This window comes from Phalangium opilio, unplaced genomic scaffold (assembly GCF_054372755.1).
Source record: "Phalangium opilio isolate 3A_F unplaced genomic scaffold, DU_Popi_V2 ptg000042l_1, whole genome shotgun sequence".
Classification (NCBI taxonomy): Eukaryota; Metazoa; Arthropoda; class Arachnida; order Opiliones; family Phalangiidae; genus Phalangium; species Phalangium opilio.
This window is the reverse complement of record NW_028324166.1, coordinates 2,497,015-2,512,501: the sequence shown is the minus strand read 5'-3', so window position 1 is coordinate 2,512,501 and position 15,487 is coordinate 2,497,015. Positions and strand designations below refer to the sequence as shown.

Here is a 15,487-nt window from a genome sequence, read left to right as displayed (position 1 = left end):
ATAAATAAATAAACAAACAAACAAACAAGACAACGCTTTGGCTTTACTTGGAAGCGTAAACAAAAACATAACATAACATACGTGGTATAAAACGTCAAATTTTATATACTAAATCGAATCTATTTAAATCTAACTAAAAGCCAAAAAAATGAAAATAAAATAAATATAAGTAATATGAAATACTTTAAAAAAAAATCGTGTATGAGAGAAAACTACATACATTTTTTTCCTTCTTGAATCTTTAAAAAAAAATTTCACGTTTTTCTAAAACGGTCTAGACAATCCTAACTATAAAAGTATTATCGTTAATGTTAATTAAATTAAATTAAATTACATTACATTCTTAGATCATATCGAATGAGAAAAAAATAATTATAAATTAATTACCCATTAATTAAGGCACAACCTAAATTAATTAAATTAAATGAAGTAATTAATTATATCTAGATGCATTTATACAGCGAGTGTTTCTGATATAAGTCTGGTGGCATAAATTAAGGGGGATGTTCTTTGGAAAATCAATTTTGAGTTGAAAATGTTCTATGATATGAAGGGACACTGTTTTCGAGTTATGATTGGATTATTTTACGGCTGACCATTTAAGTTTAATTTTAATTAAGGGGTCATCCCTAAAACACTCAAATCATAAGTCGAAAACAGCGTCCCTTAGGTAAAAATGTCATAGAACATTTTCGATTCAAAACTGATTTCCCGAAGAACATCCCCCTTAATTTATGGCGGACTTATATCAGAAACACCGTGTAAAGTGAGTGAGTGTGGAGGTTATATCATGTAAAGACGCCATTTTGTTATACTGTTTACGCCTTATGCTAATTAGCTTTTATGTGTTTTTCAATTATCTTATATAATAGGGGTTGCCACTGATAAAAAGGTTTTCATTTAAAAATTTTAAATTGACTTCTTTTAATTTTCCCTCAGTCAAAAGGTTTTCCCTGACCAGTTTCAAGTCCTAATTAATTTGTAGAAAAGTCAGAAGGATGCGTTTGAAATTGGCTAGTACCAAGAAATCGTATCATGTTAGATCATGTTAGTACAAATATAGGAAAATAACAGATTCAATGTGAATTTCCCTGACTTTATTAATTCCCGGACAATTTTAAAATTCCCTGATATTTCACACCCATTTTCAAATTCCCTAACTGTATTAGGGCAACCCTACGTAGAATTCATCTAACATATCGCGAAGTTCCTTCGAATTTGATGCAATGTAATAATCGAAAAAAATTAAGCTTAGCACACAAAACAAATGTGTTGTTTGTGAATGGTGATGTAATAAGTCGCGAAATATGTAATTTTTACCCTTTCACCCTATTTTTTTAAAAAAATTCAAAAACTGCTTATTAATCCTATCTTAAAATGGCGGCGCATCCGTCGACTGCTTAGTTTGACCGTAGGTTATATGTAGTGACGTCATACTTAGCACCACCTTGCAAAAGTAAATTGTTCCACCAACGATTTTCGTTATTGTATTATATTAATATTTTACCGCTTTCAATGTTAAATTTAAAAAGTTAGATGGCGCCCCTGTCGTAATTGAGATATAACCTCTATACTCGCTATATATAAAAGCTTATTTCATAATTACGCAACCTGTATTGGTTAATGAACTATTAAATCATGTGAATATAGGGGCCGTTTAATCACACAATTTTTCTCTTGAAACATTTAAAATTTTTAAAAATATTTTACGCACTGTGTTTCCCGTTTAACTCGAAACTTACTTCAGTACGTAGTAGGTGCTAAAAGCTATAAAAAATATAAAGTAGAATTTGTTGTTTATATATAAATTTATCTCGGTGTTTAAAAAAAACAAAAGATTTTTCTCTCAATAGTTTTGGCGAAAATGAAGAAGTTTGAATAAAAAATGTTATTAACCCATTATGCGATACAGAAACAGAACTTTCAACCAAAATCCTCTCATTAATAAATTGTTTTAACATAACTTCATTAATAACTCCTTGAATTCAATTTGATGCATAAGGTTAGCAGAACCAAAACCAGCCACCCAGCTGGGAAAGTCAGACTAATAACTTTTGCAAACGAAACTTGTGAAAAGTAAAAATATGCTGGCCTTAGTCGTACTTAAAAAGTGTATTATGGAGCGGTAATTCGGAATTTATATCTAAAAACGTTACTCGTATAGCGACATTCTTCTATGACCTCTGTTAGACAAATTATAAATAATAACAAACATTTATGGTTTTTTCCTTGTAATGATAATGGTACTAGTACTGAGGTCCATCTATTAGTGATGAATACAAATTTTTAATTTAATTTTAGCGCGGTTTTTAATTTTTACAAGATTATTTCTATTTAAATTAAAGGATAATTTAAATGTTAAGTTATGTAAGGGGTTAGACTAATATTAAATATTTGGAAACAAATTGTTATTATCCAAATCTTACTCTCAAGTACACCTGAAAATTGACAACAAAATATTACTTAGACTGAAGAAATAAAAATCACTTCAAATGAGTTATTGATGAAGTTACGATAAACGCTAAACAAATTATAATAATTCCATATATCAAATTTTTTATACTAAAATCAATACAAATATCAACACTAGATGGATCTGAAGCGTGGCAGGTTGAACCCATACCCTCAGTTACTTTTACCTAACATAACATAACATAACCGGATGAAAGTATAAGCTACTAATTGACATTATTGCAATGAAACCAATAGTGACCGTTGAGCACAGAACCTCTTAATTACATGAGTGACCCTGCTAATAGATGGCAGTAAATTATATTTATAAAGTTTAATTTTAATTTAATAACTTTTTTGGACAGCGGTAGGCCGAAACTTAAAATTGGGCTGCGTCACAACATCAAACGCAATTAGTTTTAATTGTATTAAAACTAATTAATAGTAGTTGCTGAGTCATATTTGATTGGATTTTTATTAAGCTGCGGTAGGCTGCGCTTTAAACAACAGAATAAACTATAAACCCCCAAAAAATTAAAAAAAAAAACCTTATAAATATTGTTGTTAATAAAATTCGCTTAATATTTCATTAAATTTTGATGATTTTTCTCGAATTATTAATTATAACTGTAAACTTAAATCGTGCTTGGGCTTTTTGAAAAGTTCACATATTTAATCGTCAAACCGTTCTGTCAAATATTAATTTTCAAAACTTATTAACGAAGAAAGCCCAGCGCACAATATTTTAAATGGTCATTGCACAAAGAGGAAATTATATAATACTAATGCCAAAAACTAAAAAGAAAATATTGGATAAAACTAATTTATTTATGTGTTTAAGAAAAATCACCGCAAGTTGTTGAATTAAAAATTATTCAAATTGGATTTCGAATTTTTTTTTTCAAGTGTAAGAAATAAATGTTAAGAAAGACTCACCTTCAACCACTTAACTTCCTTCGCCAAATGTTTCCAAAATGGCTGATTTCTTAACCTTCGCCACCAAAGAGGATAACGCCACTGTCACCATGTATGCGCCAAGGCTTAACGCCCAACTTTCCTCGTATAAAGTATGTTTCCACCAAATAGCCTTGTATTTTTGGTTAAAATGCTCATCCTGTCTACGGACAAGACAATTTCTTCAGGTATAGTGTTAAGATTCTTGGGAGAAAAAAGCAGTTAGGCCTACATAGTAAATTAAATTTTTGGTCAAGGCGAGTGTTCCCTTCTTCAAATCGCTCTTTTACTTTGATAAAGGTTTATCATCGCGCCATGAATACATGCTAGGTCACGTGGAGAAAAGAAACTAGGCCTATATCTCTCAGTACTTTGGATTTTACAAGGCGTGGCCATGGAGATTAATCAAAATGGTTCCACGAAACAAATTATCATTCCAAATGGCAATCTGCCTTGCTCGTTAACGCAAGTGACAGACGTTAATGGACAGTTATACTTTGGTTCAAATTCCAATAAATTTGTTTTTAAAATAAATCCGTATTAAATATGTAGTTGCACTGTATTAATTTTATACGAGTGCAATGCAGGTGTACTGTGAAACTTTAAAATAAATGTAGGCCCTAGCTGTCTCGCGTCTACACAGCAATTTGACCTCGCCCGCGGTAGGAACCAATCAGAATTTGCATTTGCTAGACTAAGCGAGTATCTAGTGGCATTTGTTGAAACTAAACCACAGACGAGACTTACTAATGTTAAGCAGGAAGCTGGAAGTTGAATTTTTCATTAACAGACGGGTAGCGAGTTCAGTCAAACCGTTAAAATATGTTTCTGTATATATTAACACTAGTGCTATTCATTTCGAGCACTAATCAAGTCTACAGCCAACCCGATTTCTTCAGGTATTTGGTTCAAAAAATTATATGGAACACTATTTTTCAAAGGCAATCAAAGTGTATAATGATATTTGAGTGTCTTTCCCCGTAATGAGTTACAGCCCCTAGTATTAGCCACCATATTTTTATAAGATGTCTTCCATAAGTATGACACGACCTACACTTCGTATTCGTAATGCTAGAGACTTATAGCTCGAGCTAGTTCGAGAACGACGGAAGCGATAATTGCACACTACACTCGGTTAGTTTTGCAGGACTTCCATCTTCCTATTTAGTCTGTACTAAACCTTTGACAGCGTCTCACCAGGCGTCGCTTTACCCTGAATCTATTACCTACGCCACAAGCTCTTAGTAACCAGTGGCAAACTTATGGAACATATCTTATGAATAATAGTGATAATTTACTAATTCGTATCTACTTTTTAAACAACAGCATTTTCGATTCAATGCTTCGGCAAGCGGGTCCATTCGCGTCAAAGTTAGACACTGAGAAAGTGATATTGGTTAACGGTAACAAATTACTAAATGGCAAAATTGCACAGCCGGAATCTATTGCGGAATACGATGGTAGAGATTGATTTACAACTAAATAACCGATTTGGTGAGAAAAATTATTTACATAAACATTTATCACAGGATATTTTTACGCTGGCACTGACGGTGGTAAAATTGTCAAATTCAACGACACATCAATAACCACACTACCCGAAATAGGTAATATCATCCATTAATAGATAGTTTACAGATAAGTGTTGACTGTTGTCTGTCATTTGTGAATGCAATTCAACCGCTAGACTTAAAAGCTAAAAGTACATAGATATAAAAACATAAAGTACACTTCCTTGAAGCTTGCTCACGCCGTGTTATACGAGAAGCCCAGCTCTTTTATCCCAAAATATTGTCGACCCCCCTCTGCGTATGATTACCTTCCCGATCGTGGTACAGGGAACCAGCCGTCCCGTGAACAGGCTCATAAAGTAGCGCACGCTAGCTCTAGTACCAAAAATTAACGTTTGGGTCGCCAGCATCACGTACTAATTTCTATAAACCTATGACGACAAGCAGCTCTTCCCTGATTGAGCGGAGGGTAGTTTGCTTCCCCGTTTACATGTCGTCAACAGTCAAAGGCAGAGAATTGTTAATGAAGGGTACTTTTGTTTCTATAGCTATATACTTTTGGTTCTAGTTCTGTTTCGATTCAGTTCCAATCCTGCACGAGATGCTCTATAATAACAATCTACTGGCAACACTGAAGCAGTTAAAATGAAGAAACGGGGGTTGAAATTTTCCGAGCCCCTTTAATGCACACTTTCTATATTCCATAATTTGAACGGTTTTTATTCGATTTTAAGCCAGTGGTAAAAACCCCGTTCGGCGGTTTTTGGGAATGCGAGTATTTGACGGAGTTCTTCTAGCGGTAGATGCTTTCAACGGAGTCTATTCTGTCGATTTGAAAACACGTAATTGTAAGATACTACATGTTGCGTACCAAGAAGTAATTTGGTTTTACAAAACACACTCATAATTACCTTAAAGATGCGTCAAAAGAACTATTTTCCACTTACGATGAGGATGGCAATCTTAAGTACCCGTTTTTGGATGACGTTGACATGGATGTCTGGTCTCAAACGCTTTACATCGCTTCCATTACTCAAGCGTATAACATGACGGGACTTGAAAAAGTTAAGCGGATCGGCTCCAAGGATGACACGGGAATGTCAGTACAAAATATATTATTTTTTAGAAGAAAGGAAATTCGAATTTAATGATATTTTTTAATTTTAGTGACCTATCGTTATTTTAACCAGGGATAGATTTAATTTTAGAAGTAGGAATGGAGAACAAAGTAATCTGGGCGCGCGTCAAAGTCCCGGAACCCCTTCCACGGGACGGAGGGGTATGAAAGAAGAGGCGGGTCATAGCGACAGAGGTAAAAAGGAATTACGTATTTTTCGCCGTCCCCGTCAGCAACGTCATCAAAACGTAATTTAAGTGAGCCAATAAGATAATTTAAACTTTTCGTTACGTGTTGGAGGGAGGGGCTCTATGAGTCGGCCTGAAGTAAATACTAACCGTTCTCCATTCCTACTTCTAAAATTAAATCTATTACTGTTTTAATCAAATTGTACACTTTCAGGGTTATCAAATATAATTTGAAAACGAAGAAAGAAGAGATTTTAGTACGCAATCTGTATTTTTGCAACGGGATTCAACTTTCAAAAAACCGTGACTATTTACTGTTGACTGAATTTATGAAATCAAGAGTTTCTAGGTAAAATTTACCGCTAATTGCTCAAATTAACACTTCAGAAACATATTTCGGATTAGCTTCAATATAGGCATAGAAAACCACATGAAGTTCAAGCGTGGATACGTTAGTATTTATACATTATCTTACTCCTGTTCTTTCAGGTACATTTTGAAGGGACGTAACGCTGGCACATTGAGTGTTCTAACAAAGACACCGGGATCACCGGATAATGTACGACCAAGTTCGAATGGTTTTTATTGGGTTGGGGTAACACGATCTGTTACACTGACAAACGAACAATATTTGGAGGTAACAGCATTACTAAAGTACATTTTTTAAGCTTTATGGACTTAAACCATTTAGTTGTGATGTTCTAGAGTTGGTTTGTGAAGGCTCTTATGGGTTATTCATTATTAATTTAAACCTTTTCCAAAAACTAATTTTCCAAACCCCTTTTTACGAAAGTTGCATGGTTTCTCTTTTTAATTTTACAGTGCGTGGCCGTGGAGATTGACGAGTATGGTTCTACGAAACAAATAATTATTCCAAATGGAAATCTGCCTTGCACATTGTCGCAAGTAACAGACTTCAATGGACAATTGTACTTTGGATCAGTTACGAATGATTACGTTTTAAAAGTAAAGCCATACTAATGCAGATGGCCGCAATCAATTAGAGTATTTTAATAATTAATTTCGTTGCGTCCATTTATAATGTTGAATAAGAGAAGAATAAATTTCATTGAGTCGTATTGCTCGGGATTTGAGTATTATAACCACAAGCATAAGTTTTAAAGGCAGAATGAAGCCTTTGCAATAGAAGGCCAAAGTGGTACTACGAGTTATAATTCATGGGGAATTCATCATTGAGGCTTCTTAGGCAAAACGAGTTGAGCAAATGGTTTCAAGCAATCGAAGGACACTTAGTGCCACAAAGAATTCTGTTTCATAATTTTACTTGGTTTTCAAATTATCTACTTGTACTTGGTACGGCCTCGGGATCTAAGTCACAAACAGTGACGTCGAATGAGATTTCAGGTTTATGATCAGCGGTTTTGATTGGGTCAGCAGGTTCCTGATCAGCGGTTTTGATAGGATCAGCAGGTTCCTGATCAGCGGTTTCAACGTCTTGATCGGCGACTTCCCTGGAAACTTTTTCCTTTTGTTGATTTTCCAAGCATACACAGCAATGACAGTGCTGATAAACATGCCAACAATCCACAAGGTGAAAGGAAAAGCCAATGATTTCAAGCTGAGTTTTGTTGCCGACTGCAGATGCTCGTTACGATCGTAGACGCAATTTATTGCGGTCCACGTCATAAAGCCAAACTGGTATTCTTGAATTCCACTTTCAAAGAAATATGTTTCACTGAAAATGAATTGATATTTTCAATACTTAAAATCAGAAGTGGATAATAGAAGAAACATAGCACTGTATCCTCTCAAAGCATAGCGCGGCTCCAGTGGATCCCCAAAAGTGGATCCCCTACAAAGGGACTTTCCTCCTGAACTCCGGGTTTGGCTTGGCAAAGGCTAGTGGGTGGGATTTATAAGTGCACTTTTCAACCCAGCCCACAAAGGCCTCGTGTATTTGCAAGCCAAAACTGGAGTTCGTAAGTATAGTCAACTTGTAGGGGATCCACTGGAGCCGCGCTATGCTTTAAAATAAGAACAAAATAAGCAATTTCAAAGAGTGATGAGTCTGATGACGTCCTAACTGTTTCAACATCTTACATTTGTTTTATCTTGTAGGCAAGAGCAAGGTCCAAATCTTTCCTGAATGCAAAGGCATTAATTTCGAAAAGAGCTACGTTCTCGGGCAGGTACAAGGCACCCGGTAGCATATCACATCCCAGAAATGATCTGAGTCCTTGCAACAAAGCGTGTTCCAAAGTGAACAGTCCTACACTGTAACCAGCTCCCATGTTCAAAACTATTTCTAAAAAGTCGTTAGGACGGAATGAAATAATACTGGTGTACTTTTTAACACGCCTCCAAACTCGACCCAGATCTGAATTCGGGTCCGAATTCTGTATAAAATGTACAACATTTCATCAATCGTCGACAACTTCTTTCAACGCTCCTTGTTCCCTTATTTCAAAAGTGGTAAATATTACCTCCAAGAATCTGTGCGGAGGAGTGCTTTCGGCAACGTACAGTTGAAATTTGGGATACTTGAGAACGTCGGTTAAGAACTCCAATACATCTGGTGGATCGGGTAGGGTTAGTTTTGACAGCAAACATCCGGTAAACGAAGATGAAATGACGATGACCGCGAATAGCCAACTCAAGTACAAAACCTTAGAAGGCGTACCATCACGGAAATCCACCCCTTGAAACACCAGTACGGAACATACGTCGAACAACTTTTGGAAATATTCTCGAAGATATTTCTTGCTGGCGAAATTATTGATCGTCGACCAGATAGATGGAATCCCAAGTACAAATGCCAAAATTGTCAGCCAAACCTAAAATTTATAAAAATAGATCTTATAAAAATTCAATCACTCTAGTAGAAAAATCAGTTCCGGCAAATGTAACGGACGCAATTGTGTATCAAGGACCTCTTGAGTCATGAAATTATATGCAGCCATTGGTCATGTGGTCACGTAACAGTGCCAAAATATATATTAAAATATTTATTTCATAGATGGCGCTGGGAGTATTTGATAAGATATTCTATTTTATTAAAAAAAATTATTCACCTGTAAATCGAAAGAGGTCAAAATGACGAAAAAACCATTCTTCAATATTTTAGGACGTCCAGAAAACATTTTCCATTTGATTTCACCAAACGTATTTGTAAACGATAAATACCGGTGATTTTCTTCTATTAGTGGGATTGGCATGATCGAAAAGTCGCATTCCTGTACAGGAGGTGAAGTACCCCGTTAAGATTACAATTTAAATAAGGTTCCACCTGACTCTGTAGTCTAAATTTAAGAGGACGAATAAGCAGTAGCGCTGTTCGCACCGGAGTTCAGTAATAGGGTTTCATTTGGGAAGACGAATCAGCGGCCGCTCTGTTCGCGTTCGAGCTGCGCAGTAGGGTTTAAATTAAAAAGACGAATCAGCGGCCGCTTCTTTGCCCCCCCCCCCAGTTTACGTAAGACGGTAAGAGTTCTTTAGAGTTAAGCCTCTGAAACCTTGCGCTACAAGATTTCTCGCGGATAGATTACGTTTCTTAGAAGAGCCCCGATCAGTCCAGTGCCATTCCCTTCACCGTAAGCTCTTCCTTGAGTTTCTCGGGAGTCGGGCAAGAATTGAACCGTGTACCTGTGAAATAGGTTATTAATTTAGGGCTGTGCGAATAGTGGTTTTTCAAACCGAATCGAATACGAATCGAATAGTAAATCTGCTATTCGAAATCCGAATCGAGTACTCGTTCATACGAATATTACTCGTTTATCAAAAAGTCATGTTCGAGTACTCGTTCTTTTCCGATTAATCGGTTTTACCCCTGGTTTTACCAAACGAATATTCGTTTCAAAGGGATTAATCGTTTTCTAAATACACCTAGCAGTACTAGTTCTTAAAAAGAGTACTAGAAAATTTTAAGACTCGGTTTTATCAGACAATATTCTTTTCAAAAGGATTCTTGGTCACATGACATATAAGAAGCTGTTTTGTTTAAGGAATTTCAACGCGATTGCGCAATTCGCGATGTTTTTTTTTCTCTCGCGAATATGGGGAAGTACAATATTTTTAGACTGCTACGTGTATTTAGAAAACGATTAATCCTTTTGAAAAGAATATTTGTCTGATAAAACCGAGCATTAAAATTTTCTAGTACTCTTTTTAAGAACTAGTACTGCTAGGTGTATTTAGAAAACGATTAATCCCTTTGAAACGAATATTCGTTTGGTAAAACCAGGGGTAAAACCGATTAGTCGGAAAAGAACTAGTACTCGAACATGACTTTTTGATAAACGAGTAATATTCCTTTGAACGAGTACTCGATTCGGATTTCGAATAGCAGATTTACTATTCGATTCGTATTAGATTCTGTTTGAAAAACCACTATTCGCACAGCCCTACAAATTCGATTCGTCGAATCCAATAATCGATTCGAATTAAACGAATACTATTCGAAAATTCGAGTATTCGCACAGCCCTAGTTATTATTACATCAACCATACGCCCTTACATTATACAGGGCGTTCCTGATAATTTTGACATAAATTAATGGATTCTTAGATCGGAGGCTATTGAAATTGTCTAAGCAAGTTGGGCAGACTGATATGTCTTACTCCCCATGTGTGCCAAATACCCTTAATTTATGGCATTATTATCAGAAACACCCTGTATATTACATTTGAAAATAATAATTGTTATTCTTACCGTAGTTGCAATTGGGAAATAAGAGCCCTATAAAATATCTCCAATAGTCCAGATATGAATCCTTGCTCATCGTCTTCGCACACTATCAGAGCCTATAGTAGTTTCAACCAAATTAAATCTTTAGTACAAATGAAGTACATTTTTCCTTGGGTAAATCATATCTCTTATTCACTAATTTTATTTTAGAAAGTTATTTTGGCTGACTGATACTGTTTATGAAAGTAGTAACATGATTTTTGAAAACTGATTCAACTAACGAATTTCACAGGACAGTGTTTCGTGACGTTTTTCATAAACCTTATAATATTTAGATTTTCAAAAAAAACGCTCTTTTATTAAAATGATAAACGAAAATGAAAAGCAATTATTTTGCCAAGTTGAAAAGGCTTAAATATTAAGTTCAACGTTTCCTTTTAACTTAAGTAATATTATTTTTACAAATTTTAAGGCAAAACTTTCTGTTCAATTAAAAAACAAATAATGCAGTCACATTTCTAGGTGAATTATACATAATTTTTACTTACATTAACCGCGCAAAACCGAATAAATTTACCAGCTACGGAAGCGTTCATTTTAATAAGTTCTTCAATCTAGATTTTATGTTTGAATCCCATCCCAGGGTACGCTATCTGATAAATGTATCGTTTTAGTGGCACCTAGCAATATACGCGCATTCAATAACTATATGAAATGAAAGGCTTGATGCTGGATATTGGTTTCATTTTGCCTCTGTTTCATAAAAGAATCATTAGCGTTTATGAAAATGATCGAAAACCGTGTATGAAAGCGTATCAAAATGACCATATGCATCGTAAATTCAACAAGTTGAGAAACCGAAATACCACCTCTGCCTATCCAGAGAACTATAGATCCAGTTATTTATCTGCTCTTTATTGATAAGTAACAGCTATGTTGGAAAGCGGTGACGGACAGAGAGATACTAAAAAGTCCAGTGTAATATCTCTCTTCGACAAACGTCAGTCAGAGGGGGAAATAAACGTCTCTAAAACATTTAGGAACCCTAGATATAATTGTGATGAGTTTACTGTACACCTGTCTATATACCCACGCCAATCTTTAGGAATGGTAACGACGGCGCCTGAAGCATTTTTGTTCTTCACAAAAATGTGTCAATGTTGTATCTATCAATGAAATTTCCTAAAAAAAATAAAATCCAGGTGACGCTTTTTACCTATGGTTCTATATAGTTACCAGATCGTTGAATAAGTACGGTTATAATCTTATAACAATGTATAGGTTTGTAACATTGACAGTGCTTTTTATCTACAGCGTGATTCAATGAAACGTAGATTATGGGTTATGAAGGCCTAGGGTGGGAGTGTTTATTGAGATCGGGTGCACGTAAAACAGGTTGAGGAATAAGTTAAAGGGATTTAGATCGTGGTGTTGTTAAAAACCAATAAGAACCGATTGGTCTTGTTAGAAACCAATAAGAACCGATTGGTGTTGTTAGAAACCAATAAGAACAGATTGGTGTTGTTAGAAGCCAATAAGAACAGATTGGTGTTGTTAGAAACCAATAAGAACAGATTGGTGTTGTTAGAAGCCAATAAGAACATATTGGTGTTGTTAGAAACCAATAAGTACAGAATTACTATTGTTAACAAGATGGCCCCCGCCATATCTGAGTTTTGCGCGGCCAAATAAGTCACACCAAAAAAAGGGGAGGAGAAGGGGGAAAAGGCGGCCAGCCGTTAGGGGAAGGAACAATAGTTTTCCACCTCTAAAGAGCGCAAAACTAAAAACCAATAAGAACAGATTGGTGTAGTTAGAAGTCAATAATTACAGATTGTTAATTGAACGTGGCGCACGAAACCCCTTAATTACCTGACTCTGCTTATTATATTTATCAAACTTTTAATTTAATAACTTTTGTGGTAGGCCGAAACTGTAAAACATAATTAGTTAAGCCTTTTGAAGGCAGAATGAAGCCCTTGCAGTAGAAGCCCAAAGTTGTACGAGATATAATTCATGGCGAATTCATCATTGAGGTTTTTTAGGCAAAACAAGTTTAGCAAATGGTTTCAAGGTATTTGATATGGAAATCGAAGGACACATAGTGCCACAGAAAATTCTGTTTCACAATTGCGTTCAATTTTCAAAGTATCCACTTGTACTTGGTAAGGCCTCGGGATTCAAGTCATAAACAGTGGCGTCGAATGAAACTTCAGGATTATGATCAGGGATTTTGATTGGATCAGCAGGTTCCTGATCAGCGGTTTTGATTAGATTAGCAGGTTCCTGATCAGCGGTTTTGATTAGATTAGCAGGTTCCTGATCAGCGGTTTCAAGGTCGTGATCGTCGACTTGGCTGGAAACTTTGTTCCTTTTGTTGGTTTTCCAAGCATACACAGCAATAACCGTGCTGATAAACATGCCAACAATCCACAAGGTTAAAGAAAAAGCCAATGGCTTCAAGGGGAGTTTCGTTGCCGGCTCTATTTGCCCGTTACGATCATAGACACAATTTATTGCGGTCCACGTCATGAAGCTGTACTTGTATTCTTGGATTCCACTTTCGAAGAAATACATTTCACTGAAAATGAATCGACATTTTCAATACGTATAATAAATCCTACAAGAAAAAAGCGTGGGCAAATAATATTTAAGGATTTGCACAATTTGCGCTTGAAGACGTGCGACGTAAGAAATCCGAAGGGCTAACTCTTTTCGACTTAAATAAGGTTAAATTGGTAGTTTTAAATACTTGAAAACATGAAATACTGAGGCAATAAGGAGCAAAATAAACACTTTAAACTAGTGATGACGTCATAACTATTTCACCATCTTACATTTGTTTTTACCTCTCCGAGTGACGTATGTCACGGAGAGGTTCTAAAATCGACAGGCATGTGTGTGTGTGTGTGTGTGTGTGGGGGTGTGCGTGTGTGTGTGTGTGTGTGTCAGGCTGTTGTTATTGACTTACACCCCAGGGGACCGCTTTCGCAGTTTCCGAATCGAAGCAAATGTGTTCGCTATTTCCGGACCGCATTCACAGTTCCCGGAAAATTCAAAACTTGAGGCTATCCACAATTCAACTGGCCACTATTATTTCATCTGACTAGTCAATTGTCCATTCCGCATGAACACCAATCTGTATTCACTGGCTTCTAACACCACCATCTTCTGGGCGTTGCTTATGTCTATCCCACATAGACACCAGTCTGTATTTACTGGCTTCTAACACCACCATCTTCTGGTCTTCGTTTTTGTCCATCCCACATGGACACCAGTCTGTACACCTGGCTTCTACACCACCATCTTCTGGTCATTGTTTTTGTCCATCCCACATGGACACCAGTCTGCACACCTGGCTTCTACTTACTTTCTATATTTATTATTATAAAAGTTGTTGTTATCTATCTCTTTAAATATGTTATCATACAATTTTTGTTAAGCTTTGGTACCTTGCACGCTTTATTGCGTTAGCGTCATTTTTAAAACACCGATGACCGGAGAAAAGCTATGACGACAGATCTCACCGGTAAACGTTTTCCAAAATCCGCTGTCATTTTGGGGAGCTCTGCTGGACGCAGCCCAGACCAGTGAAAGGTCTGATCGTAATCGGATTATAGCTTCGTGTTTTCATGCTTTTTATGGTGCGCATTTACTTTCAGTGTGTGTAGCCACAAATAAGCTTTGGTGTTATGTTGACAAACTAAGAAAATCGTTGATTTGAAACAAGAGGATAGTGTTTACATGGCAACCCTGTTGTGAATATGGCTTTGAACATAGAGGGTATACAGTTGAGAAGTAAAAAATTTGGCCTTTACAAAAACGTAAAGGTAATATCCCACCAAAGTTTTAGCTCTTCATTTCCCGTTTTTCCCCCATCGGATGATTTTAATGTGTACAAGTATATCCTTATTGGATATAAAATGTCGTCTGATTTACAGTATATTTGCTATGCTTTGTATACTGCTTTAATATTTCACAAATTTTAACTTCAGTATTTGTTCTTAAAAAAAGAAACATTTCCATATCTGGGTAAGTAAGTTTGTAAGTAGTCCTCCTCGGAGAGGTAATATTTTGGTTTTCCCAACTTGTTCATGTTTAATTTCGAACGGTATTTTAATAGTGTCATTTTACACCGAATTTACACTTTAAATTGGCCCCTAAAAAGTCAAGGTAATAAAACTCTCTTTTGGGTGTTTTTACGGTGTTTAAACCGTTTTAACACGTTTTTAACACTTCCATTTCTTAGAGTGCAGAGATTAAATAATCTTATACCTAGTTTGTCCGTTACAAAATTGATAAAGAACATGAAGAAGATACCTTGTAACGTTGCCCGGATATGTTAGCGTTACAATTCTCTCTACGAGCGCGATTTTAAGTAGCGAATGTAGGAGATGTTAAAAAAGTGACTCTTCGTTTTGAGGGAAGAAATAGAACTGATTTTCATTAGTCATAATAACAGAATCCCCCAAGTCAACCCTGTCATAAAGACATTCGGAGAATTTCTTCTCATCTCTGCGCCAGGTCATCAAGCCATAAATTCAGGTAGATTCGTGGAAACGACAATTAGTGACTAATGGCATACTAGTCCGGGAGGTCAGGGTCACGAGGACCACTCCAGC

General features: G+C 36.0%; 1 protein-coding gene across 1 annotated transcript; it reads left to right on the top strand.

Annotated features, from left to right (window-relative positions):
- Positions 1 to 3,425: 3,425 nt before the first annotated feature.
- On the top strand, positions 3,426 to 7,202 carry LOC149678293 (adipocyte plasma membrane-associated protein-like). The gene is made up of 8 exons (XM_089837034.1): positions 3,426 to 3,511; positions 4,732 to 4,865; positions 4,935 to 5,012; positions 5,651 to 5,764; positions 5,835 to 6,015; positions 6,436 to 6,570; positions 6,711 to 6,780; positions 7,044 to 7,202. Exons 1-8 carry the CDS (start codon positions 3,426 to 3,428, stop codon positions 7,200 to 7,202), a joined length of 957 nt encoding a protein of 318 aa, XP_089693160.1.
- The last annotated feature ends 8,285 nt before the right edge of the window (positions 7,203 to 15,487 follow it).

What these genes read in the sequence shown, in the direction of transcription:
- LOC149678293 (XM_089837034.1), top strand. Translation starts at nt 3,426, where the DNA reads ATGGCTGATTTCTTAACCTTCGCCACCAAAGAGGATAACGCCACTGTC. An exon ending in ATCTATTGCGGAATACGATG is followed by an intron (nt 4,866 to 4,934) that starts GTAGAGATTGAT and finishes CATTTATCACAG; the next exon opens with GATATTTTTACGCTGGCACT. An exon ending in ATGAAATCAAGAGTTTCTAG is followed by an intron (nt 6,571 to 6,710) that starts GTAAAATTTACC and finishes CTGTTCTTTCAG; the next exon opens with GTACATTTTGAAGGGACGTA.